Source organism: Schistocerca piceifrons, chromosome 8 (assembly GCF_021461385.2).
Source record: "Schistocerca piceifrons isolate TAMUIC-IGC-003096 chromosome 8, iqSchPice1.1, whole genome shotgun sequence".
Classification (NCBI taxonomy): Eukaryota; Metazoa; Arthropoda; class Insecta; order Orthoptera; family Acrididae; genus Schistocerca; species Schistocerca piceifrons.
This window is the reverse complement of record NC_060145.1, coordinates 457,014,415-457,036,623: the sequence shown is the minus strand read 5'-3', so window position 1 is coordinate 457,036,623 and position 22,209 is coordinate 457,014,415. Positions and strand designations below refer to the sequence as shown.

Sequence of the window (22,209 nt, the reverse complement as noted above, 5' to 3'; positions counted from 1 at the left end):
TCACAAGTACAGTCATATGTGGTATCAAGTGAAATTTGTGACTGGATTGAGGACTTTTTGGTAGGGAGCATGCAGTATGTTGTCTTGGATTGAGAGTCATTGTAAGATGTAGAAGTAACTTCAGGTGTTCCCCAGGGAAATGTGTTGGGACCCTTCCTGTTTATGTTGTACATTAATGACTGTGCAGACAATATTAATAGTAACCTGAGACTTTTTGCAGATTATGCAGTTATCTATAATGAAGTAGCATCTGAAATAAGCTGCATAAATATTCGGTCAGATCTCGATAAGATTTCAAAGTGGTGCAACTTCCTTTAAATGTTCATAAATGTAAAATTGTGCACTTCACAATACATATATGAATATAATAGAGGGAAACATTCCACGTGGGAAAAACATATCTAAAAACAAAGATGGTGTAACTTACCAAACAAAAGCGTTGGTATGTTGATAGTGACACTAACAAACACACACACACACACACACACACACACACACACACACACACACACACAAAATTCAAGCTTTCGCAACCCATGGTTGCTTCATCAGGAAAGAGGGAAGGAGAGGGAAAGATGAAAGGGTGTGGGTTTTAAGGGAGAGGATAAGGAGTCATTCCAATCCCGGGAGCAGAAAGACTACCTTAGGGGGAAAAGGGACAGGTATACACTCGCACACACGCACACACACACACACACACACACACACACACACACACACACACACACACACACACACACACACATACACATATATATATCCATCCGCACATATACAGACACAAGCAGACAGCTGGTATAAGTGGTGGTAGGAAGGTACATAGGGAATAGGAGCCATAGAGTAGGGAGTTGGGTGCAGAAAGAGCATAGGGTGTGATAAGAAATATCACTTTGCAGCCCAATCCCAAAACCTTTCCAACAGTAAACCCGACATTGAACCCTGCCTTGAACAGTTCCACCCACAATCCCAATTTGATTCACCTCCACCACCACCACCGCAAAATCATCCATTATAAGCCTTCCAAGAATTCCTCACATCCAGCATTGCTTCACAACACTTCCTCTTGTCCCTAAAACATGACCCTAATCTGTCCTCTGTAGAACTCCAGGCTTTACGTTCCCTAAAAGCTGATGACTTCATTATTATCCTCCCAGCACAGAAAGGATCTACCACTATAGTACTTGACTGAAAGGAGTATGTTAATGAAGGTCTACACCAGCTGTCTGACACCTCTACATACAATGTATGCCATTGCGATCCCATCCTAATTATTCAAACCGACTGGCAGTCCCTCCTTAAAACCTCAGGCTCCTCACAAGGACTAACACCTCAGTCCATAGAACTTCTCACCCCACCCAAACCATGCATCCCCACCTTTTACAATTTTCCTAAGATCCACAAACCCAGTCATCCAGGCTGTCGTATATTTGCTAGTCATCAAAGCACCCACAGAACATATATGTGCCTTAGTTGATCAGCACCTGCATCCCATAGTACAAAGACTTCCATCCAGTATCAGATATACCAACCATTTCCTTGTTTGTCTGAAGTCCATGCCCATCCCACTCCCTCCACACACCTTGCCTATCACTATTGATGCCATCTTCCTCTATACCAACATCCCCCTGTGCATGGTCTGTCTGCTGATGAACATTTCTTCAGTCACTGCCCACCTGATTCCAGATGTATGACAACCTTCCTACTCACCTTAATCAACTGTATACTTACCAACAACTACTTCAATGTTGAGGGGCAGACATAAAAACAGATCAGGGATACGGCCACGGGAACTAGGATGGCTTCTTACTATGCCAACCTTTTCATGGGTTGCTTGGAGTATGTTTTCCACCCATAAGCCTTGAGCCCCTGGTTTTGTTTAGATACATTGATGACATCTTTACCACATGGACTCAAGGTGGGGCTGACCTGTTAAAATTCCTGGAATCTCTGAATACCTTCTCCCAATTAAATTTCAGATGGTCCTATTCGGAAACCAGTGCCACTTTTGTTGATGTTGATCTCGTCCTCACTAAAGGCCAGCTACACACTTCTGTCCACATTAAACCTACCAACAAACAACAGTACTTACTTGCTTTCCATGTCAAATGTTCCCTCTCATACAGCCTTGGCATTCGAGGCAAACATGTTTGTTGGGAAGCAGACTCTTTAGAACAATACACCACCATTCTCAACTCAGCTTTTTTTGGGTGTAATTACCCCAACAGCCTAGTACAAAAGTAGATTTCCCAGACCATCACATCCAAGCCTGGTACTGTTGATCCCTCCAAAAAACAACTTTGGAGCACGCCACTGGTCACTCAGTATTATCATGGTCAAGAATGTATTAATCAGTGACTTCGACAAGGCCATGACTTGCAGAAATTGTACCCTGAAATGAGATCCATTCTGTCTGAGGTTTTACCACCATGCCTAGAATAGTTTTCTCGAAAATTTATTGTTCTGGTTCTTATAACAGAGGATGTTGAATGTATACAGAGAAAGGCAGCATGAATCATCACAGGTTACTTTAATCCATAGAAAAGAGTTCAGAGGTACTGAGGAAACTGAACTGGAAGACTCTTGAAGTTAGACACAAACTATCCTGAGAAAGTCTATTAACAATGTTTCAAAAATTGACTTCAAGTGATGACTCTTGGAATATACTGCAATCCTTTACATGTTACTTACATAGGGACTGTGACGATAAGATTGGAATAATTACTACACGCAGAGATGCATTCAGACAATCAATTCTTCGCATGTTCCATATGTAAATGGAATGGGAAGAAATCCTAATAACTGATATAGTTGTGCACCTCACAGTGGTTTGCAGAGTATAGAGGCAGATGCGAGCAACAGTATTGCAGGACTATAAATTGCAGTCTCAGTAGGCCACAAACCTGATATGCTGCTAGGTGTTTCTCCTTCTCGGAATCAAATGATAGCACCACCTTCAATTTTATTTTTGATCACTGTGACTATGTTTGGTCACCGAGGACATTTTTGGGTGGTTTTAAGTTTACCATTGTGGCAGTAAACAGATAATCTCCACCATTGTGTTCCATGAGATGTAATAGAACCTACTCACAAGCAACCAACATTGAAATGTGATCTCTGAATGGGAAATGTTATGTGTAATCTTTTCTTATACACAGAATGTTAATGCATTACTTCTTCTCACTTTGTTTGGTTGCATGGAAATGCTAATCATTTATTTGTACAGGCATATATCCTTCATGGCAATTTGACATTTGCTGTATTCTGACCTCATAGTGTTGTTTTCTTAAATACCAGCAATGTATCTTCCAACTACTGCCCTCATGTAGCATAGCCTTATTCCTTTATGGCCAGATGTGATAATTCCTTTAACAATTTTAACAAACAGTTGCTTAAAATACTTTTAATTCTTTGTTTTCAGCATTCACTACAGTAATTCAAGAACTATGGCACAGTGACAGTAATGGCACAGTCGTAAATACTACAGCACTGAAATCACAAATCCAACGATTTGCACCACGTTTTATGGGCTACAGTCAACAAGACGCTCAGGAATTTCTGCGATATTTATTGGAGGGGCTACACGAAGATGTGAATCGTGTTACTGTCAAACCTAAACCGATTCTTACAGAAATTGATGAGACATTAAGGTAAAGTTAAGTAGGTTTATGTTGTGCAATAAATTGTATTGAAGTGTTTGTATGTTTCAGTATTCAACATAAGGTGCAATATTTAAGTAAGCTTTTAATTTTTGTCATTATTAAAAACAAGAGAACAGTAGAGACAAAAAAGAGAAAAAAAAAGTGCATTCTGTGCTTGTAGCTTGCCAGTACTGATCACGTTTTTGAAAACCTCTTGATGTAATCAGTACTGTTAATGGCACTTTAGTTTGAAGTATTTTTTCCCACTGGTAGGTCAGCATTTCAGATCTCAGTTTAGTTCTGCATCAGAAGGAATCTCATAATTTGATGAAATAATTCATCCTTTTTCTTATTTCCTGTTCTTTTCGTTATGAGAATTAAACTTCTCTTATGACTGAGTGTATTGTGCAGAAATTCATTTTTTCAGTGTCATCTTGAAACTTCCCTTTTGGTGTATGCCACTGAGTTCCTGTTGAGTCACAAAAAAATGCACTTGTAACCACAGCCAGAAACTGCATACTCTCAGCTAAGTGCAGTATGTGATACAAAATACACGACATACTGCTCAGCAGATTTAGTCGGAAATGTTTATTAATGGAGTTAAATTGATGCTCATCTCTACTGCACTACCAGTCACTTTAAATAAGAGCCATCAACTCATTTTGACTCATGGGACAGGAGTAAACTGTTCACAACTCTGAAGTCAATAATTAAAAACTCTGTAGCAATGTAACTACTTTCAGAGAAGATTCTGAAATCCAACTAACACACTCGGATATGTGCATCACTAACAGTTCATCACACCACCTCCACCTGGCTGCTAGCAGCTCCCACTCACAATTACAAAATAGAAATACAGTTAAAATTCAATAGGGGAAGAGTCACTCAAAAACACCACTCTCATATTTGAATGGAAATAACTATTAGTTATCAGCTTCTATTACACCTCACCAAGTCCATCTCCTTTACTGAAACACCACTGTCCAGTTAATTAGTGGCTTTGCGATCTGATATAAGGGGTCTGAGTACAGAGTGCGCCCGCGCGCGCTCACACACACACACACACACACACACACACACCAACTGAAAGGCAATGCTAGACTAGGAAAGAGGAAAGTGCCTGAGTAAAGTTCTGTGGTGGTTCACAGGAACCCATTTTTGAATGTCTCAATTCTTTCTTTGCTAGAAAAACAGCTGTGTCGGTCATGTGGTGTCACCAGCTACTGCCTGCAGAAACACACTTTAGAACACTGTCCCTAGCCCAGAGGGCACATGATACCACCTACACCTACAAGAACTGCCGGCTGACTCCTCTGTTTTGCCGGCTCCTGAATGCTCTGTAAAATTATTTAACATAGGGGTCTTCCAGCCAGTTGGAATGTAGCTGTTGGCTATTTTGTGCTCCCACTAATAACACTTTTTGAGGTGTTGCTTCCCGGAGGACCTTTAGAAGTTTCTCTGCAAAGGGTGTTGGCAAACACCCACCACCACGGGGAAATCATGTGATCTTGAGCTGACATCATAAGCACAGACCACTACCTGTTAAAGGGATTAGGGAAAAATCAGCCAATTATCTCCAGGGAATACACGTGATGGAGATGATATGTTACAATCTTGCAGTCTGTAAGGTAGACTGTTTGTGTTAACTACTTGAAGGAATGTTGTAAAATACTAATGCCTGAGGATGAGACAGACTACTAGCTACGTTTACAGGAAAGAAGTTTTGCGTATATGTCCTATTTGTTTATTTATTTGAAATTAATGCACAAGAATAATTTAATCAATATATTAATATAATAGAAGGAAACATTCCACGTGGGAAAAATTATATATAAAAACAAAGATGAGGTGACTTACCGAACGAAAGCGCTGGCAGGTCAATAGACACACAAACAAACACAAACATACACACAAAATTCAAGCTTTCGCAACAAACTGTTGCCTCATCAGGAAAGAGGGAAGGAGAGGGGAAGACGAAAGGAAGTGGGTTTTAAGGGAGAGGGTAAGGAGTCATTCCAATCCCGGGAGCGGAAAGACTTACCTTAGGGGGGAAAAAAGGACAGGTATACACTCGCACACATGCACATATCCATCCACACATACACATATATGTCTGCTTGTGTCTGTATATGTGGATGGATATGTGCATGTGTGCGAGTGTATACCTGTCCTTTTTTCCCTCTAAGGTAAGTCTTTCTGCTCCCGGGATTGGAATGACTCCTTACCCTCTCCCTTAAAACCCACTTCCTTTCGTCTTCCCCTCTCCTTCCCTCTTTCCTGATGAGGCAACAGTTTGTTGCGAAAGCTTGAATTTTGTGTGTATGTTTGTGTTTGTTTGTGTGTCTATCAACCTGCCAGCGCTTTCGTTCGGTAAGTCACCTCATCTTTGTTTTTATATTTAATCAATATATTTGTTTACAAGTTTGGTGCAGAGAAGTCTTACAACCAGCTAATGTTTATTATACCTTATAGTTTCTTTTGGATGTCTAGTGACAATTATAGACTCCAAATTCTGGTTTTCAGGGTGAGTCATACCTTTCTTTAATTGGAACACATATATGTAGTCAGTCACTGTAAGCAATAGTTTGATGCATGGAAATGGAAGATATTCAGAGGCTTTCTACTACGCCACCCTTTATTAATTTGTGAATTCATGTAGTGCCGTGCTGTCTGTTAAGAAAATGATAGTTCGAACTTTATTTTAGTGTTTTGATATAGTTTATTCAAGAGAAACATATCAAATGAAGCATGACTGACATCACAATACCTTTCACTGAGGTTTCTCCCCATACTCACAAGAAGTGGATCACTCCCATCCTGGGCTCTCAGTGACGTGCCGTTCCTTTTCAAACTTCCCAAGCTGATCCCTCTTTCCTCCTTAAGAATCAAACTAACCGTTTCAAATGGTAGGATAAGTGTTTTCACTTTCATGTGTGTGTTTTGGTGGTAATGGAATTTTGTCTCCCAAAGGTTTGTATGGGTCAGTCATTCTGTTAAAAAATTCTCAGTTGACCTTTCTTTTTGGTATACTTTTTCATTTTGATAGCAGTGAAGTGTATACAGTATAACAACGCCAACTTAATGATTTTGCAGTGACCAGCAGAAATCAGCCGAAGCTTGGAAACGGTACCTTCGTGCCGACGACAGCAAGATAGTGGACATCTTCGTGGGCCAACTCAAATCGACACTGCGATGTACGGTGTGTGGTCACTGCTCTGTGACATTTGATCCCTTTTGGGATCTCTCTCTGCCTATCCCTGTGCGTACGGGGCAAGTGCGTCTCCAGCAGTGTCTCGACAGTTTCACACGGGAGGAAGTCCTCGATGGTGATGAGAAACCTGTAAGTTTCTTCTGATATGTTGTGATGTTGTATTTTTATGCCCCTTTTTTGGTGGGTTGTAAGTAGCCAGATATAATACAAAAACATTTTATTAATTTGAAATAGAGTAAAATGTCTTTCAAATGCAATTTAGGTAGTTACAAATATTCTTTTATTTTAACTCATTAAGTACTCCAGATGATAGAAAGAAAAGAAGTGACTGATACACTGTAAGCCATCTTAAGTAAAGTGAAGAATACTATAGATATTGAGAAAGGGGCAGTAACACAAAATTTTTCTTATTCAAGAGTAATACTTATTCACAGAGATCCAAATCAAAATTACTGTAATGGACGCATGGCATTCTTTTGTAGAATTACCCTTCTTGAATGTAAACTGAGACTGACTCAGAATCTTATTTTTGCAGACCTTCTCAGCTGTTATTAAATTTATTACCACTTTTATATATTTGAAAAATATGTTAATAGTGAAACAGATTGATTATGATAGATGTGTTACAATGGGGTTTAACAACAGTGTACTTTATTTTATTTGTTTGAGAAAATAGTATGTGAGAGTGGTATGTTATGTGAATGACTGGGTCCAGCAAATGTACTTAGACCAATACTTAATTACTTAAAAATGTGGTCAACTCGTTGAGTCTCATACTTTTCTGGTAGTTGATGTGTCTGCAATTTCAGAATATGCCAACTCCTCATGCCTCCATGTTGCATCCATACCTAATTTTATAACCATCTCATTGCAACATCAGTTTTCTTCTCTTTCAGTAGTGTTTAGTCACCTACATCACATTGTACCTTGATCTTCATTTTCTGGTTGATTTAGGAAGACAAGAAGGACATGCACTTTCTTTAATACCTCTAATAGTCTGATGCGTTATTCTCATTGTGTTTACTGTTTCAGAAATTTTAGTTATCGTAATCTCTCTCAGGATTGCATATTTAAATTAAGAAAACAATCTGAAAATGAACCACCTGACAACCAGTTGTAATAGGAATTTTGTCTGTGGCCATACTATCTTCAGTTAACAAATTTAATATTCACACCCTTATTGATGCAGAGGTCATCTTTTTTGTAGCTCGGTCTCCTCTTAACACTAGAATGTACATAAATGTGAACCTTTTCAGAAATAAATTGCCAGCTTCTTAATTCTCAAAAATCTTATTACAAATCTTCATAATGTCACTTTAGCGATATTCACATTTATGTGCACAGTTGCTGTGTATCAGATGTATGTTTTACTCCTTACTGATAAGACAGACATCAGCACCAGCAGCAACAGACATCAACTTGTATCATTTGGTATTTATTTACGACAATGTAGCTTACTAATTGTTCGATACATAATAAATACCTTCCTAATTCTTCCAAATATGGAATCAGATGTTGTGAACTCAAGTTGGTTCTAGTGAACAATATCCTTCAGTTTTTTTTATTTTATTTTTTTTCATCCCACACATATTAGACTCAGGAAAGTTGGACACTCCTGGCTTGTTCTTTGGCTCCAGCTGTGCAGGAACTTGTTCATGAATACACAATATTGTTTGCTTTACATAAAAGTTCTCTGAGCATGGCACCACATCATGACTCTGGAGGAGGCCACGGTTACCATGACCAAAATATTGTTTTCATCAGTGATAATTACTTAGAACAAGACATGGTATCATACCAAGATAACTTTTATGTTAACTGTCTCTGGTTGTGGAAACTTATGAAATTATATTGTTTGGTTTGTTTGTGTGTTTATTTTAGATGGTTAACACAAAGATATTTTGATAGTTTTAAAAAGTAATTTCCTAATTTGACATGTTATAGGACATAATTAAAAATTGGTGCATATGTATTCAAAATTAATATAAGTTGTCAAGTTATTTTTACTTGTTGCAGACATGTTCAAAGTGCCAGATGCGTCGAAAATGTACAAAAAGTTTCACTATCCAGAAGTTTCCGAAGATTTTGGTGCTTCGTATCCTTTCAGTCAAAAAGAAATTCTTCCATTGAGTAACAAATAAAACATTATTTCTAATGTAACAATTACATCTATTGCTACAACAGAAAAATTAGAACTGATTTTTGTATCAAGAATTAATTGAAAGTGACAGCTGTTCTGGTAGAACTAGAAAAAATATTTTTCTTTTCATCTTGCAGCTGGCAAAGAATTATTTACCCCATTTGTGACCTAGATATATGGATTTCTTAAAGTAACTGAACTAATCAAGTACTGTTGGGGTGACATTAATAAAATTTTTTAAAACATAAACTGTTTCAACCACACCACAGCCTGAACATGAGTAATGAGCAATTCACCAAAACAGTGCAGCTTAGGATTAATTTCATTACATTGTCTACTGAAACAGATTTGACTGATTCCTTGCATACAGTCATTGTGTGCTTCACAGTATAGCTTGGGCACTAAACCAACAATGAAAACCTGGAATCAATGTTACTAGGCCCTTTGTCAGTGATCTAGAAGTATATGTAACAACCTCCATTAAAACAGCAATTCTCCTGATGTGACAGAAAATTCTCTCTCACGACTATCACAAATACCCTTCTTTTATCTGGTTAAACAACATTGTGTTCTTGTACCATAGTGTTGCCAGAAATTTTCTTGTTTTTTCTTGCACTGTGTTTACCTTGTCTATTCATCAACCACTAACTCTGCTTGTTCAAAACTTCCCATATCTTCTAACTGCCTGTACTCACAGTATCAGCCATCTATGTACTTGTTGAGCCTCCTGTTAATCCTCGTCTCATTTTTAGCTTATCTTCTTGTTATCTTCTTTGATACTAAACAGTGCTTTATGCTTCTCTTTTAATTAGCCTTTTCAATCTTTGTCCACTGATCTGCTCTTGTAAAAATTATATATTCTGGCAATCTTTATCAAATAGCGCAGAACTGGTATAACCAGTGCTTTGGTGTGATGAAACAATTTGATTTGTAAGCCAAGTTAATATCCATTATTTCAAGAAGTTGCTTACTACCAGCATTTATGCAGCATGTAGAAGTAAGATGCCAAACTTTTGTTAAAATTGTAAAGTTCCGTTAACCTTACTATCAGCGGCACATGTGCTTAAAAATGGATAGATCTTGAATATTAATGAACTTACTTTTCAGTTTTTACTTCTGCATGGAATTGTTCCCCATATTGTCCAAATCTTCCAAGTTGCTGTAACTTGGACACAAGAATCTTGTGTCCAAGTTGCTGTATTTATTCCTGCTCACATGAACAAGCAAGTAAGATGCATGATAGATATTGTTACAAATGGCATAGACACCAAAAATTTATCCACATTTATTTTGCATTGAAAAAAATGGAAACTACATTTGATGATTCCATATTTATTTGAACTCATATGTGCAAGAAATTCAGATACAGAATAGAAACAGTGTTCAAGCTGCAAAGTTTCCAGATTTGTGCTAAAGAAAGATGTGTGCCCAGTTTTCCTTGTATCTGTTAACAAGTTATTCTGACATTTCAATTCTGTGATATAAAGGTTTCATTTTCTGTTTGAACTGTGAATATGAACTTTCAAATTTTTACTTAATTCATTTATATTATTTTTGATGATTTTAGACACTTACAATATGTAGACAGTGCCATGACATAAATCAGTTAAATTTTGGAAGAGAGATCTGCATGCATCTTTTGGCTCTGGAATGTGCATTGCTCCATATCTCTCTCCTGAGCGAGAGGAATGAGTGATCTAGGTAGAAATGTTCCTCAAATTGTGTTACCATATTTCATTATTGCATGCAATTTAGCACAATATGCAGTATATGCAATCCTGGCTTGTGCCGTGTCAATGTTGTGTAGGGCATAGCATACTTCATGCAGCTTGCAAATGTTTATGTGCCATAAGTGTAGAAATTATAATTTCTGATGTAAAAATATTTTTAAGTCAGTGTTTCATATCAGTTCTTTTATGAAAGTTTAGGAAGACAGTTTTTTATATCGGTTATGACATTATTTTGTACCACCAGTCGTCCCATTTTCTGTTATTTCATTTATGGTTTCTTGTAGCTCATAATTTTTTTTTATTCTACTGAGAATATCACCTGCAATGAGTGTACTGGTTGTGGCACTGATGTTTTACAATGTGTCATTTATTTACAAAAGGAATAAGACTAGATTAAGTATTGAACTTTGAGATACGCATTGTAGAATCTCTCTCTATAACCAGAGTGGCCGTAGGAGAACACAGATGAAAGTTAAGAAAATCTGCTATCTATAGGAGCCAGTGGCTCTAAGAGGTTGCAAATTTCCTCAGTTTTCGCACATGTTCTCCTGCCACTTGTAATCTTCCACTTCCTTCCTTTTTCCAGCTATTGTCTACAGTAGGCAATATCTTCTATGAAAAATTTGAGAGGAGCGAAGATTACGATACACTTTCTAGTTTACTCCACTTTTTGTGTAGTGTTAGCTCCAGTTATTTTTGTCTAAGGGTCTCATTCTTGGAACTGAAATTCTCACATTTTGGGTCCTCATGATTAAATTGATCTGAATAAATTTGAAGATTGTTGTTGCAGAATTTTTGTTGTTGTTGTTGTCTTCAGTCCAGAGACTGAATGCAGCTCTCCATGCTTCTCTATCCTGTGCAAACTTCATCTCCTAGTACCTACTGCAACCTACATCCTTCTGCATCTGCTTAGTGTATTCATCTCTTGGTTTCCCTCTACGATTTTTACCCACCACGCTGCCCTCCAATACTAAATTGGTGATCCCATGATGCCTCAGAACACGCCCTACTAACCGATCCCTTCTTCTGGTCAAGTTGTTCCACAAATTTCTCTTCTGCCCGATTCTGTTCAATACCTCCTCATTGGTTATGTGATCTACCCATCTAATCTTTGGCATTCTTCTGAAGCATCACATTTTGAAAGCTTCTATTCTCTTCTTGTCTAAACTATTTATCGTCCATGTTTCACTTCCGTACATAGCTATACTCCATACAAATACTTTCAGAAACGTTAATATATTTTGTCACATTTTAATATTTCATACAGTCTTTTGAATTATCACATTAACTAAGCCGAAATTACATTGTTCACACAAAATACAAAAATATGTCCAATCACATCAAAGGCATGCTCACTACTGCTTCACTCTGCAGTAATAACCTTATTCCAAAGGGCTTACAATTTTTCTTGAGAAATGACTTTCTGTTAATTTCATTCTGTTAATTTTAATTATTATTTCATAAATGAATCCAGAAAAAAAAACGTAGTAAACAGTACTAGATTGCATAATTAATAATAGAAATTTTAAGTGCATCAAATAATTCATAATTTCAAATGCTTCTAAAAAAAATAATTTTAACTGTACATTCAGAGCTAGTACTTATGAATTGTAACATCAGAAATAAAATAATTCCTTTTCATAAATTTTATCTTGAAATATAACATATTGTATATAAAATAATCTGAAAGTTTTCGGAAAAACAGCTGAGATAATATTGAACCATCCAAAATTTGAAAAATAATACTGGTATCGACAACTATTGTTGAGGAAAAGTAATGCTAGAGGAGGATGTCCTGTTACACACACTATGTAATGGGTAGATTTTTGTCCAATTATATTACACTTTCAAAAATTGATTGTTGTTATTAATTTATAACAAGAGTGTAATTTTTCATTACAGCCTTGATCATTGTGTGTTGTTGGCACTTAGTGTTTCCTTTTTGTAGTATATAAATTGTATTCGTTCAATAGGATGTTTTTAGTGTAGTCTGTCTTCTAAAATTTTGTGATGTCACAAACGTTTATAGTTGTTTATTTATTACTTCTGAACACATTCAAAATTTATTTAATGCGGGGTACAATGATATAAGCTTGTAATTATGTACAATTTTTCCTTGCCTTTCTTAAAATGCAGAACTACTAGTTCAGCCATAGGAGCAGAACCATCCATCTCAAGCAATGACTGATGGGTAAACAGAAAATTAAAGTCAAGATGTCTGTCTTGGATAGAGCTTGTAATTTTCAAGTGGAAAAGGGGTCATGTGACGTATTGAACAGATAGAGAACTATGCAAGAAAAACAGTAATGTGGTTTATTCAATTTGATATTTGGAGAAAAGAACACCTATACATGCTATTAAATTGGATTTCAAACCAATGCCACTCAAGCAGACCACCCATTACCCACAGAGTTATGGTGAAACCTGTCATAAAAGTCTGTGAAACTAGCTCTGTCACAGACAAATTGAAAGCTGGATGACCAAAAGTGGCAATGAATGAAGCAACATCAACCACTGTTCATCATTCACTAAAAGTTCGGAGTATATTACGTGCCATATCTCGCAAGAAAGTGGGGTCAACCATACATCAAAAATGAGAATTTTGGCAACAAATAATAGCACCATTACAAAAATTATAGAGTATCACTGAGGGTGATACAGATCATTGGGGTCAGTTTGTGGAATGGGTGACATGCAAATTCTACGAAAACCTTCATTTCCCCTATGACACACTGTTTATGGATGAAGCTAATTTTTGTGTGGACAGAAGTAAGTAAACAGAATCACACTTACTGGTCAGATGAGAACCCTCACTGGATGGATCCATTGAAGGTAGTTGGCACATTGAAAGTGATCATTTGGTGTGAAATATGGAGTTCTCGTATTGTTGAGAAGTTTTTCAGTCAGGATACAGTAACAGCAGCCTGTTATCTGTAGTTGTTAGATGAAGGTATGTTGCCATCAATACTTTCTAACGACGGGATATTTCCACCTTTTTTATTTTATTTATTTATTTATTTATTTTTTTAGCATGATAGCGCTACACCTCTGTTATAAGCTAGCTGTCCATGTATACCTGGATATCCAGCTGCCTGGATGTGGATATCCAGGCATATCTGGATATCCAACTTCCCTGGGGGTTGATAGGTCTGGTAGAATGGCCTCATCGTCCCCCAAATTTAAGTCAGTCAGATCCGAGGGGAGGGGGGTGGGGGGGGGGGGGGCTGTGAATGCAGTTGTGTATGTGGTGAAGATTGGGAGTGAACTGTTGATCTTGTGCTTGAATTCTGGTTTGAATTGTACCCAGGTCCCATAATATTCTTATTGAAATGATTTGTCAATGAAGGCATTGCATTGTGTGCAATTAAAAAAAAATAGTGTTCCATGTGTTACTGTAAAATGTAATTCATGTTAACTATTTTACTTATTTTTCTTTTACCCATTTTTGTTGAACTGAAACATAAAAGTACCAGGATAACTTGCTTTTCAGAGTTTCCATGTATTTGCGTTCTGAGCATACAAAATATCCCAAACAGCATCAAGAATGATAGAAAAAAGTAAAAGAAGGAAAGTGTTAGATCTACAACTTTGCTTCTACCATTTTTTCTCAAAGTTCAAGGCTTCATTGTGAAAAACTTACAAAAATTCAAAGTTTTGGCCATCACTGGCATCTACCTTCTCCCATCTTTTGGTCAGCGTATGGATCCTGCGACAGAAGAACTGCAGTTGTTCGTATGACTGGAAGTGCTAATCAGCCAGGCCATGTGCCATTGATTGAAAAACATGGTATTGAGAGGGACCAATGTTTGGAAAATATGGCAAATGGTCAGGACTTTCCAGCCCAATATTTCCAAGTATATTTTTATGGGATTTGCGATGTGGGATAAACATTGTCATGCTACAAAATCACCTCTTTGTATCTATCGCTGTATTGTGGCTGTGTGTCTTTCAGTGCTCAACTTAGGTGCATCAATTGCTTTTGATAATGATCTCCACTGATTGTTTTCATTGATTTGAGTAGCTTAGAAAACCTTCTGTCTTCAACCACCATGGTGGTCTGTGACATCAAGATCACCATTCTTGAAGCACTGAAACCATTCTCTCCACTTTCTTTCATTAGTAGGTGCCTCATCACTCAGTATTTTATGAGAGACAGCCATGTTAAAAACTTCCCTCAAATGGCGAGAACTGGGCTTGTAAGTTGATATATTTAATTGAGAATAACTTTATGATGCACAAATTGAATAATACTTTGATGGTGTTATGTTTACAAATTCCTAATTTTATTTTATGACATTATTTACCACCTGTAACACAGCTTGCTATTGTGAAACAGCAGGAGCAAAGTTGTAAACTAAATCATTAATAAACAGAAAAGTACATTAAAGAGACTGAACATCATGTGAATACAAGCAAAAATGATATTGGAAACATTAGTAGAGAAAGCTGGCATCAATAAGTTCAGTTTATATGAGAGAGTATCAACCTCAGATTGTTACGTGTTCATCTGTTGGTTAAGTACCACAAGGAATGGGTGAAGCAGATAACAACTAACCTACAATGCACTAGACTACATTTTGAGCAGATTTTGTAGCCTTTATGTGTTATCACCAGCATTTGTCATGTTTTGTACAAAGTGTGACATAAACTGAGAATGAATAAAGCTAAATGGAAGACGCTATCTTTTTTTTAATGCCATTCTCTGTCATTTTGACACATCACCTGTGTCTGTCTGATATGTCTCATGGCCTCCTTTTCCATTTAAAAATTACAAGTTGCATGCCACGAGGTAGCTTTCAAAGTGGCTCCCTCACAGCAGCATAGCCTTACATGTTTTTCCCCTCTCCCATCTCACATTACTCGACTTTAAATTTCTGTTTATCCAGCAGTTTTTGTTTCGAAAAGTTGTTCCAGGTCTATGGATCTGCCTGTGTTTTGCTGTTATGAGATAATTAGAAGTAAACATATCACCAAAGAGTCTTAGTCAGGTTCTGTGAAAAATGACTTTAATGCATACACGAAAACACCCACTGGACTTAAAAAGTTTACGTTGTCAGGTGCTGCTAGTCTTATTTGAATCCAGGCTGTCTGTAAATGAACCAGACCATCTTGCACAGTGTATGATACATACAACTGTGTGACTTCAAGATGTTGTTGTTGTTGTTGTTGTTGTTGTTGTTGTTGTCTTCAGTCCTGAGACTGGTTTGATGCAGCTCTCCCTGCTACTCTATCCTGTGCAAGCTTCTTCATCTCCCAGTACGTACTGCAGCCTACATACTTCTGAATCTGCTTAGTGTATTCATCACTTGGTCTCCCTCTACGATTTTTACCCTCCACACTGCCCTACAATACTAAATTGGTGATCCCTTGATCTCTCAGAACATGTCCTACCAAACTGATCCCTTCTTCTAGTCAAGTTGTGCCACAAACTCCTCTTCTCCCCAATGCTATTCAGTACCTCCTCATTAGTTATATGATCTACCCATCTAATCTTCGTCGGCCGGTGTGGCCGTGCAGTTCTAGGCGCTTCAGTCTGGAACCGCGTGACCGCTATGGTCGCAGGTTCGAATCCTGCCTCGGGCATGGATGTGTGTGATGTCCTTAGGTTAGTTAGGTTTAAGTAGTTCTAAGTTCTAGGGGACTGATGCTCTCAGATGTTAAGTCCCATAGTGCTCATAGCCATTTGAACCATTTTGAACCGTCTAATCTTCGGCATTCTTCTGTAGCACCACATTTCGAAAGCTTCTATTCTCTTCTTGTCCAAACTATTTATCGTCCATGTTTCACTTCCATACATGGCTACACTCATACAAATACTTTCAGAAACGACTTCCTGACACTTAAATCTATACTCGATGTTAACAAATTTCTCTTCTTCAGAAACGCTTTCCTTGCCACTGCCAGTCTACGTTTTATATCCTCTTTACTTCGACAATCATCAGTTATTTTGCTCCACAAATAGCAAAACTCCTTTACTACTTTAAGTGTCTCATTTCCTAATCTAATTCCCTCAGCATCACCAGACTTAATTCGACTACATTCCATTATCCTCATTTTGCTTTTGTTGATGTTCATCTCAATTCCTCCTTTCAAGGCACTGTCCATTCCGTTCAACTGCTCTTCCAAGTCCTTTCCTGTCTCTGACAGAATTACAGTGTCATCGGCTAACCTTAAAGCTTTTATTTCTTCTCCATGGATTTTAATACCTACTCTGAATTTTTCTTTTGTTTCCTTTACTGCTTGCTCAATATACAGATTGAATAACATCGGGGAGAGGCTACAACCATGTCTCACTCCTTTCCCAACCACTGTTTCCCTTTCATGCCCCTTTACTCTTATAATTGCCATCTGGTTTCTGTACAAATTGTAAATAGTCTTTCGCTCCCTGTGTTTTACCCCTGCCACCTTAAGAATTTGAAAGAGAGTATTCTAGTCGACATTGTCAAAAGCTTTCTCTAAGTCTACAAATGCTAGAAACGTAGGTGTGACTTTTCTTATCTAGCTTCTAAAATAAGTCGTAGGGTCAGTATTGCCTCACGTGTTTCCATATTTCTATGAAATCCAAACTGATCTTCCCCGAGGTCGGCTTCTACCAGTATTTCCATTCGTCTGTAAACAATTCGTGTTAGTATTTTGCAGCCGTGGCTTATTAAACTGATAGTTCAGTAATTTTCACATCTGTCAACGCCTGCTTTCTTTGGGTTTGGAATTATTATATTCTTCTTGAAGTCTGAGGGTATTTCGCCTGTCTCATACATTTTGCTCACCAGATAGTAGAGTTTTGTCAGGACTGGCTGTCCCAAGGCCGTCAGTAGTTCTATTGGAATGTTATCTACTCCCAGGGCCTTGTTTCAATTTGGGTCTTTCAGTGCTCTGTCAAACTCTTCACGCAGTATCATATCTCCTATTTCATCTTCATCTACATCCTTTTCCATTTCTATAACATTGCCCTCAAGTATGTCGCCCTTGTATAGATCTTCTATATACTCCTTCCAGCTTTCTGCTTTCCCTTCTTTGCTTAGAACTGGGTTTCCATCTGAGCTTTTGATATTCATACAAGTGGTTCTCTTTTCTCCAAAGGTCTTTTTAATTTTCCTGTAGGCAGTATCTATCTTACCCCTAGTGAGATAAGCCTCTACATCCTTACATGTGTCCTCTAGCCATCCCCGCTTAGCCCTTTTGCACTTCCTGTCGATTTCATTTTTAGACGTTTGTATTCCTTTTTGCCTGCTTCATTTACTGCATTTTTATATTTTCTCCTTTCGTCAATTAAATTCAATATTTCTTCTGTCACCCTAGGATTTCTACTAGCCCTCGTCTTTTTACGTACTTGATCCTCCGCTGCCTTCACTACCTCATCCCTCAAAGCTACCCATTCTTCTTCTACTGTATTTCTTTCCCCCATTCTTGTCAATTGTTCCCTTATGCTCTCCCTGAAACTCTGTACAAATTCTTGTTTAGTCAGTTTATCCAGGTCCCATCTCCTGAAATTTCCATTATTCAAGATATTGTGTGCAGAAATGGGAATGCTGATCCAGCTGTACACTTGAAAAGAAATCCATCCTTGATTCTCTTTTTAAGTAAACTTAAATAATGGAATATTATGGTACATTTAGATTGTAAGTATTTCAATATGTGAATGTGCAAATGATTAGTTCTAATTAGTGGATTTGCATGTAAGCATCTGTGATTATTATTATTTATGATAAATGGTAAGATTAGCACTGTTGTACTGTGTTATCCTTAATGAAGAATTTCAGATTTGAAACGGTTTTCACCTACTGAAAGGTTCCGTGGTAAATTGAATGTGACTGTTGACTTTCCACTAACTGGCCTAGACCTGAGTGCGTATGCTGCTAACAGGGGTCAGGGTTGCACATACAACTTGTATGGAGTTGCAAACCACTCTGGGACAACTTACTCGGGACACTACACTGCATACTGCAAGCATCCTTATACGGGAGAATGGCACGAGTACAATGACTCGAGGTGAGTCTTACATAATTTATTTCACTTTTGATCAAGAATGAAAAATAGAAATATTGTAGTCCACGAGTTAGCGAAATTTTTGTTGTGGAAGATGGTAAGAGATGGGAAACCCCACACTAATGCCATACCCTGTAAACTAGTTTTTGGGTGTGGCAGAGGGTACTTTGTGTACAACTGTCACTTCCCTCATTCTTGTTTTTACTAATGGTCCACACAATAAACAATTGTCAGTAAGCCTCCGTGTGAGTTCAATTCTTCCTGATTTTACCTTCATGGTCTTTTTGCGACCTGTGCATTGGAGGAAGCAAAATGCTCGTTGACTGGGTAGGAACACATGCTCTTGGAATTGTAACAATAAACCACACAGTGATGCATAATATGCCTCTTGTAGCATCTGCCACTGGACTCGAGCGTGCATCTCTGTGTTGTTTTCACTCTTACTAAATGAACTACTTTTCTTTGGATCTTTTTCCCCACTCAATGCTATATGGTACAGGTCCCAGACTTGGCGAGCAGTATTCAAGTATTGGTCAAATGACAGTTTTGTAAGCCATCTGCTTTGTGGGTGAACTACATCTCATCCTTCTCATGACTCTGTCTGTCTCTGCCATACCTGCGATCAGTTTATGTGGCTATTCCACTTTAAATCATTCTGCATACATACTCCAACCCATGTGGGAGGCACAAACCACATTCCACTGAACCCACGATACCTGTAGCCAGAGCAAAGCCACAAAGATGCCAGACCTTCACTCCACCATCACATTTCCAGCCCCATGCTGCACTTGAGTTTCAGGCAGCTGCTGTCCTGGGCGTTCATTGCACCCTGTGGTTTTGTTCATTGTTTTTGCTGTTGGAGGAGTTATTACTTCGTTTGCTGTTACTGTTATTTATTTTGTGGTACTGAACTATGCCAGAAAGGAGTTCATCAAAAGCTACAAGTGGAAATGTTCCTCGTCATTCTCTCGTCTGGGGAGAGGCGTACAAGGTCAGTCAAGAGAAATGGTTTGGTGCATTATGTGCCTATTCTGAGAGTGAAAGACAAAATGGTGGCCTACTGCTCTCTGTTAATGGTGTTAACCGATAGAACTGCTGCAGCTCTGTACATAAACAAAAAGACTTTTGTGAAGATCATCAAGGATATGTTTGAGAAATAAAAAGATCCTGGAAAAACATAGAAACTTGAAACTCTGGGGGAGGGGGGAAGCTGTATGGATAATCAGATTACCAACACAGACTGATCTGCCCGTAGCATTGCACGATCTACAATTTCACTGTGGGCATTTTTGTGGCCATAAGCTGTTGATGGAGTGGGAGAATGTAAGTCCATGGTGATGCCGATTTTTTTAAGACAGATCCATAGCACAAATATTGATGAAGTAGTGTGGATTGATGAGATGTGGTCTGTTCTGGTCACATTGTCAAGCAGAACTGTAAAGATGACAGAAGTAAAGGAGCACTGGAAATGTCTTCCAGCAAGGGGAACAGACTTCTGTTTTATGATGTAGGCACCTCTGTAGCTAAGTGGTCAGTGTGGCTGATTCCTGGGGTGGGGGCCCAGGTTCAATTTGTGACAGGGTCAGAGATTTTATCTACTCACAGACTGTGTGTTTCATTGTCCTCATAGTCATTTCGTCATCATTGATGTGCAAGTCACTGAAGTGGTGTCATATAAAAAGACTTGCACTAGGCAACTGAATAACACCAGATGGTGTCTCCCGGCCAGTAATTTCATTTCAGTGGTGATCTGTTCAGTACAGGTAGATGTGTGAAGAAATTTATTCTGAAGATTTGATGGGAGTATTTAATATTTAATTTTTTTTATTACCATGTAGTACATGGATCCATTTATATTATTTATTTAATCATTCTAATCCTACATGTATAGAATATATACAAGGATATTCGACATGGTTAAGTCTTTACAAGATAAAATACAATTTGTATTGGATTCTGGACGACTAGATATTTAAGTAATTTAGCAAAGAACCATATATACAACAAACATTAGAGACAACATACAAAGTAGAATATTTGCATTGCATCTTTATTTTTGTTGTTTGGTTTCTAGGTACTCTGTCAGACTGTAAAAGCAATGACCAATCAAATATGCCTTTAGTTCAGCCTTAAAACTACTGTGCTTACTTACTGACTAAGTATGGTTTGGCAGATTATTGTAAATTTTTATCCCAATATGTAGAGTGCCTTTTTGGCACAATGATGTTCTCACCTGTTTCATATGAAAATCAGATTTTTTTTCTTGTCTTGTATGCATGTATATATTCATTTTTTAATAAGATATCTGGGTGTCTATCAATATATTGTTTTATGAAAACTGACATTTTGTAGATAAAAATCCAATTACGAGGAAGAACTGACAAGTTTTTGAATATGAGTCTTCATGATTTTCTATTATTTACCCATTCAATAATTCTTAATATTCTCTTTTGCATCTTGGGAAGTTTAATATTTGTTGTTGTATTGCCCCAGAAGATTGTGCTATATTTAATTACAGAATGCACATAGGAGTAGTATACATTTAACAGGCTGGCTTTGCTGCAACAAGTTTTTAAGATCCTTATCATGTAGTAGGTTTTGCTTAGTTTTCTTTGCAAATATTCAATGTGTACCTCCATTTTGTGTTGTTCTGGAGCCAGAGTCCCAGAAATTTTGTGCTGTCAACACTTTCAAGAACTCTGTCCCTTAGTTCTATTTGTATGTTTGGGTGGTGCCTTTCTTTTAGATTATAGAAGTTCAGTGCTACTGTCTTTTCTTTGTTTATAATTAGCTTGTTATAGTTGAACCACAGTTCTACACTGTTCATTGTTTGGATGGCAGAGTCTTTCACTTTTTCTTCTGTTTTCCCACTAGTAAGGAAGCTTGTATCATCTGCAAATTGGAGAGTAGTTTGGCAATACTTGTTGTACGTAAGATCATTGACATAGAGGAGAAAAAGAATGGGTCCTAATACACTGATAGTTGAGGAACACCATATTTCACATTTTCACATCCTGAATAGTAGTAGCTGATTTTGTTGTGGTCAGTATATTGCACTTCAACAAACTGTTTGTGACCACATAGGTATGTCCGGAGCCACTCATTGGATATACCTCTAATTCCTAATTGGTCAAGCTTCTGCAGTAGGGCATTATGGTCAATGGCATTGAAAACTTTGGATAAATCAAGACAATGCCCGTCACAAACCCACTCGCATCCAGTTTAGCATAGATTTCATTAAGAAATTCAAATATTGGTCTCTCAGTTGAATAGCCTTTCCTGAAATCATGCTGTGAGGGGGAGCGAATTTTATGTTTATTCCGGAAATCAGACAATCTCTTATAAAAAATTTTTTCTAAAATTTTTCAAAATACAGGCAATAGGGCTATTAATCTATAATTTGTAACACCTCCTGGATTTCCTTTTTTGAGCAGTGGTTTCAGTTTTGCTGTTTTTAAGCAAGAAGGGCAGGTTCCTCATGCCAGTGAGCTGTTGCACGAGTGT

General features: G+C 37.7%; 1 protein-coding gene across 1 annotated transcript in view; it reads left to right on the top strand.

Moving 5' to 3' along the window:
* Positions 1-22,209, top strand: part of LOC124712449 (ubiquitin carboxyl-terminal hydrolase 2-like) — a 253,015-nt gene that overhangs the window by 215,306 nt on the left and 15,500 nt on the right. Inside the window, 4 exon segments of the mRNA XM_047242744.1 lie at positions 3,419-3,647; positions 6,732-6,978; positions 8,866-8,944; positions 18,480-18,708. Coding sequence (XP_047098700.1) covers positions 3,419-3,647; positions 6,732-6,978; positions 8,866-8,944; positions 18,480-18,708 — 784 coding nt within the window.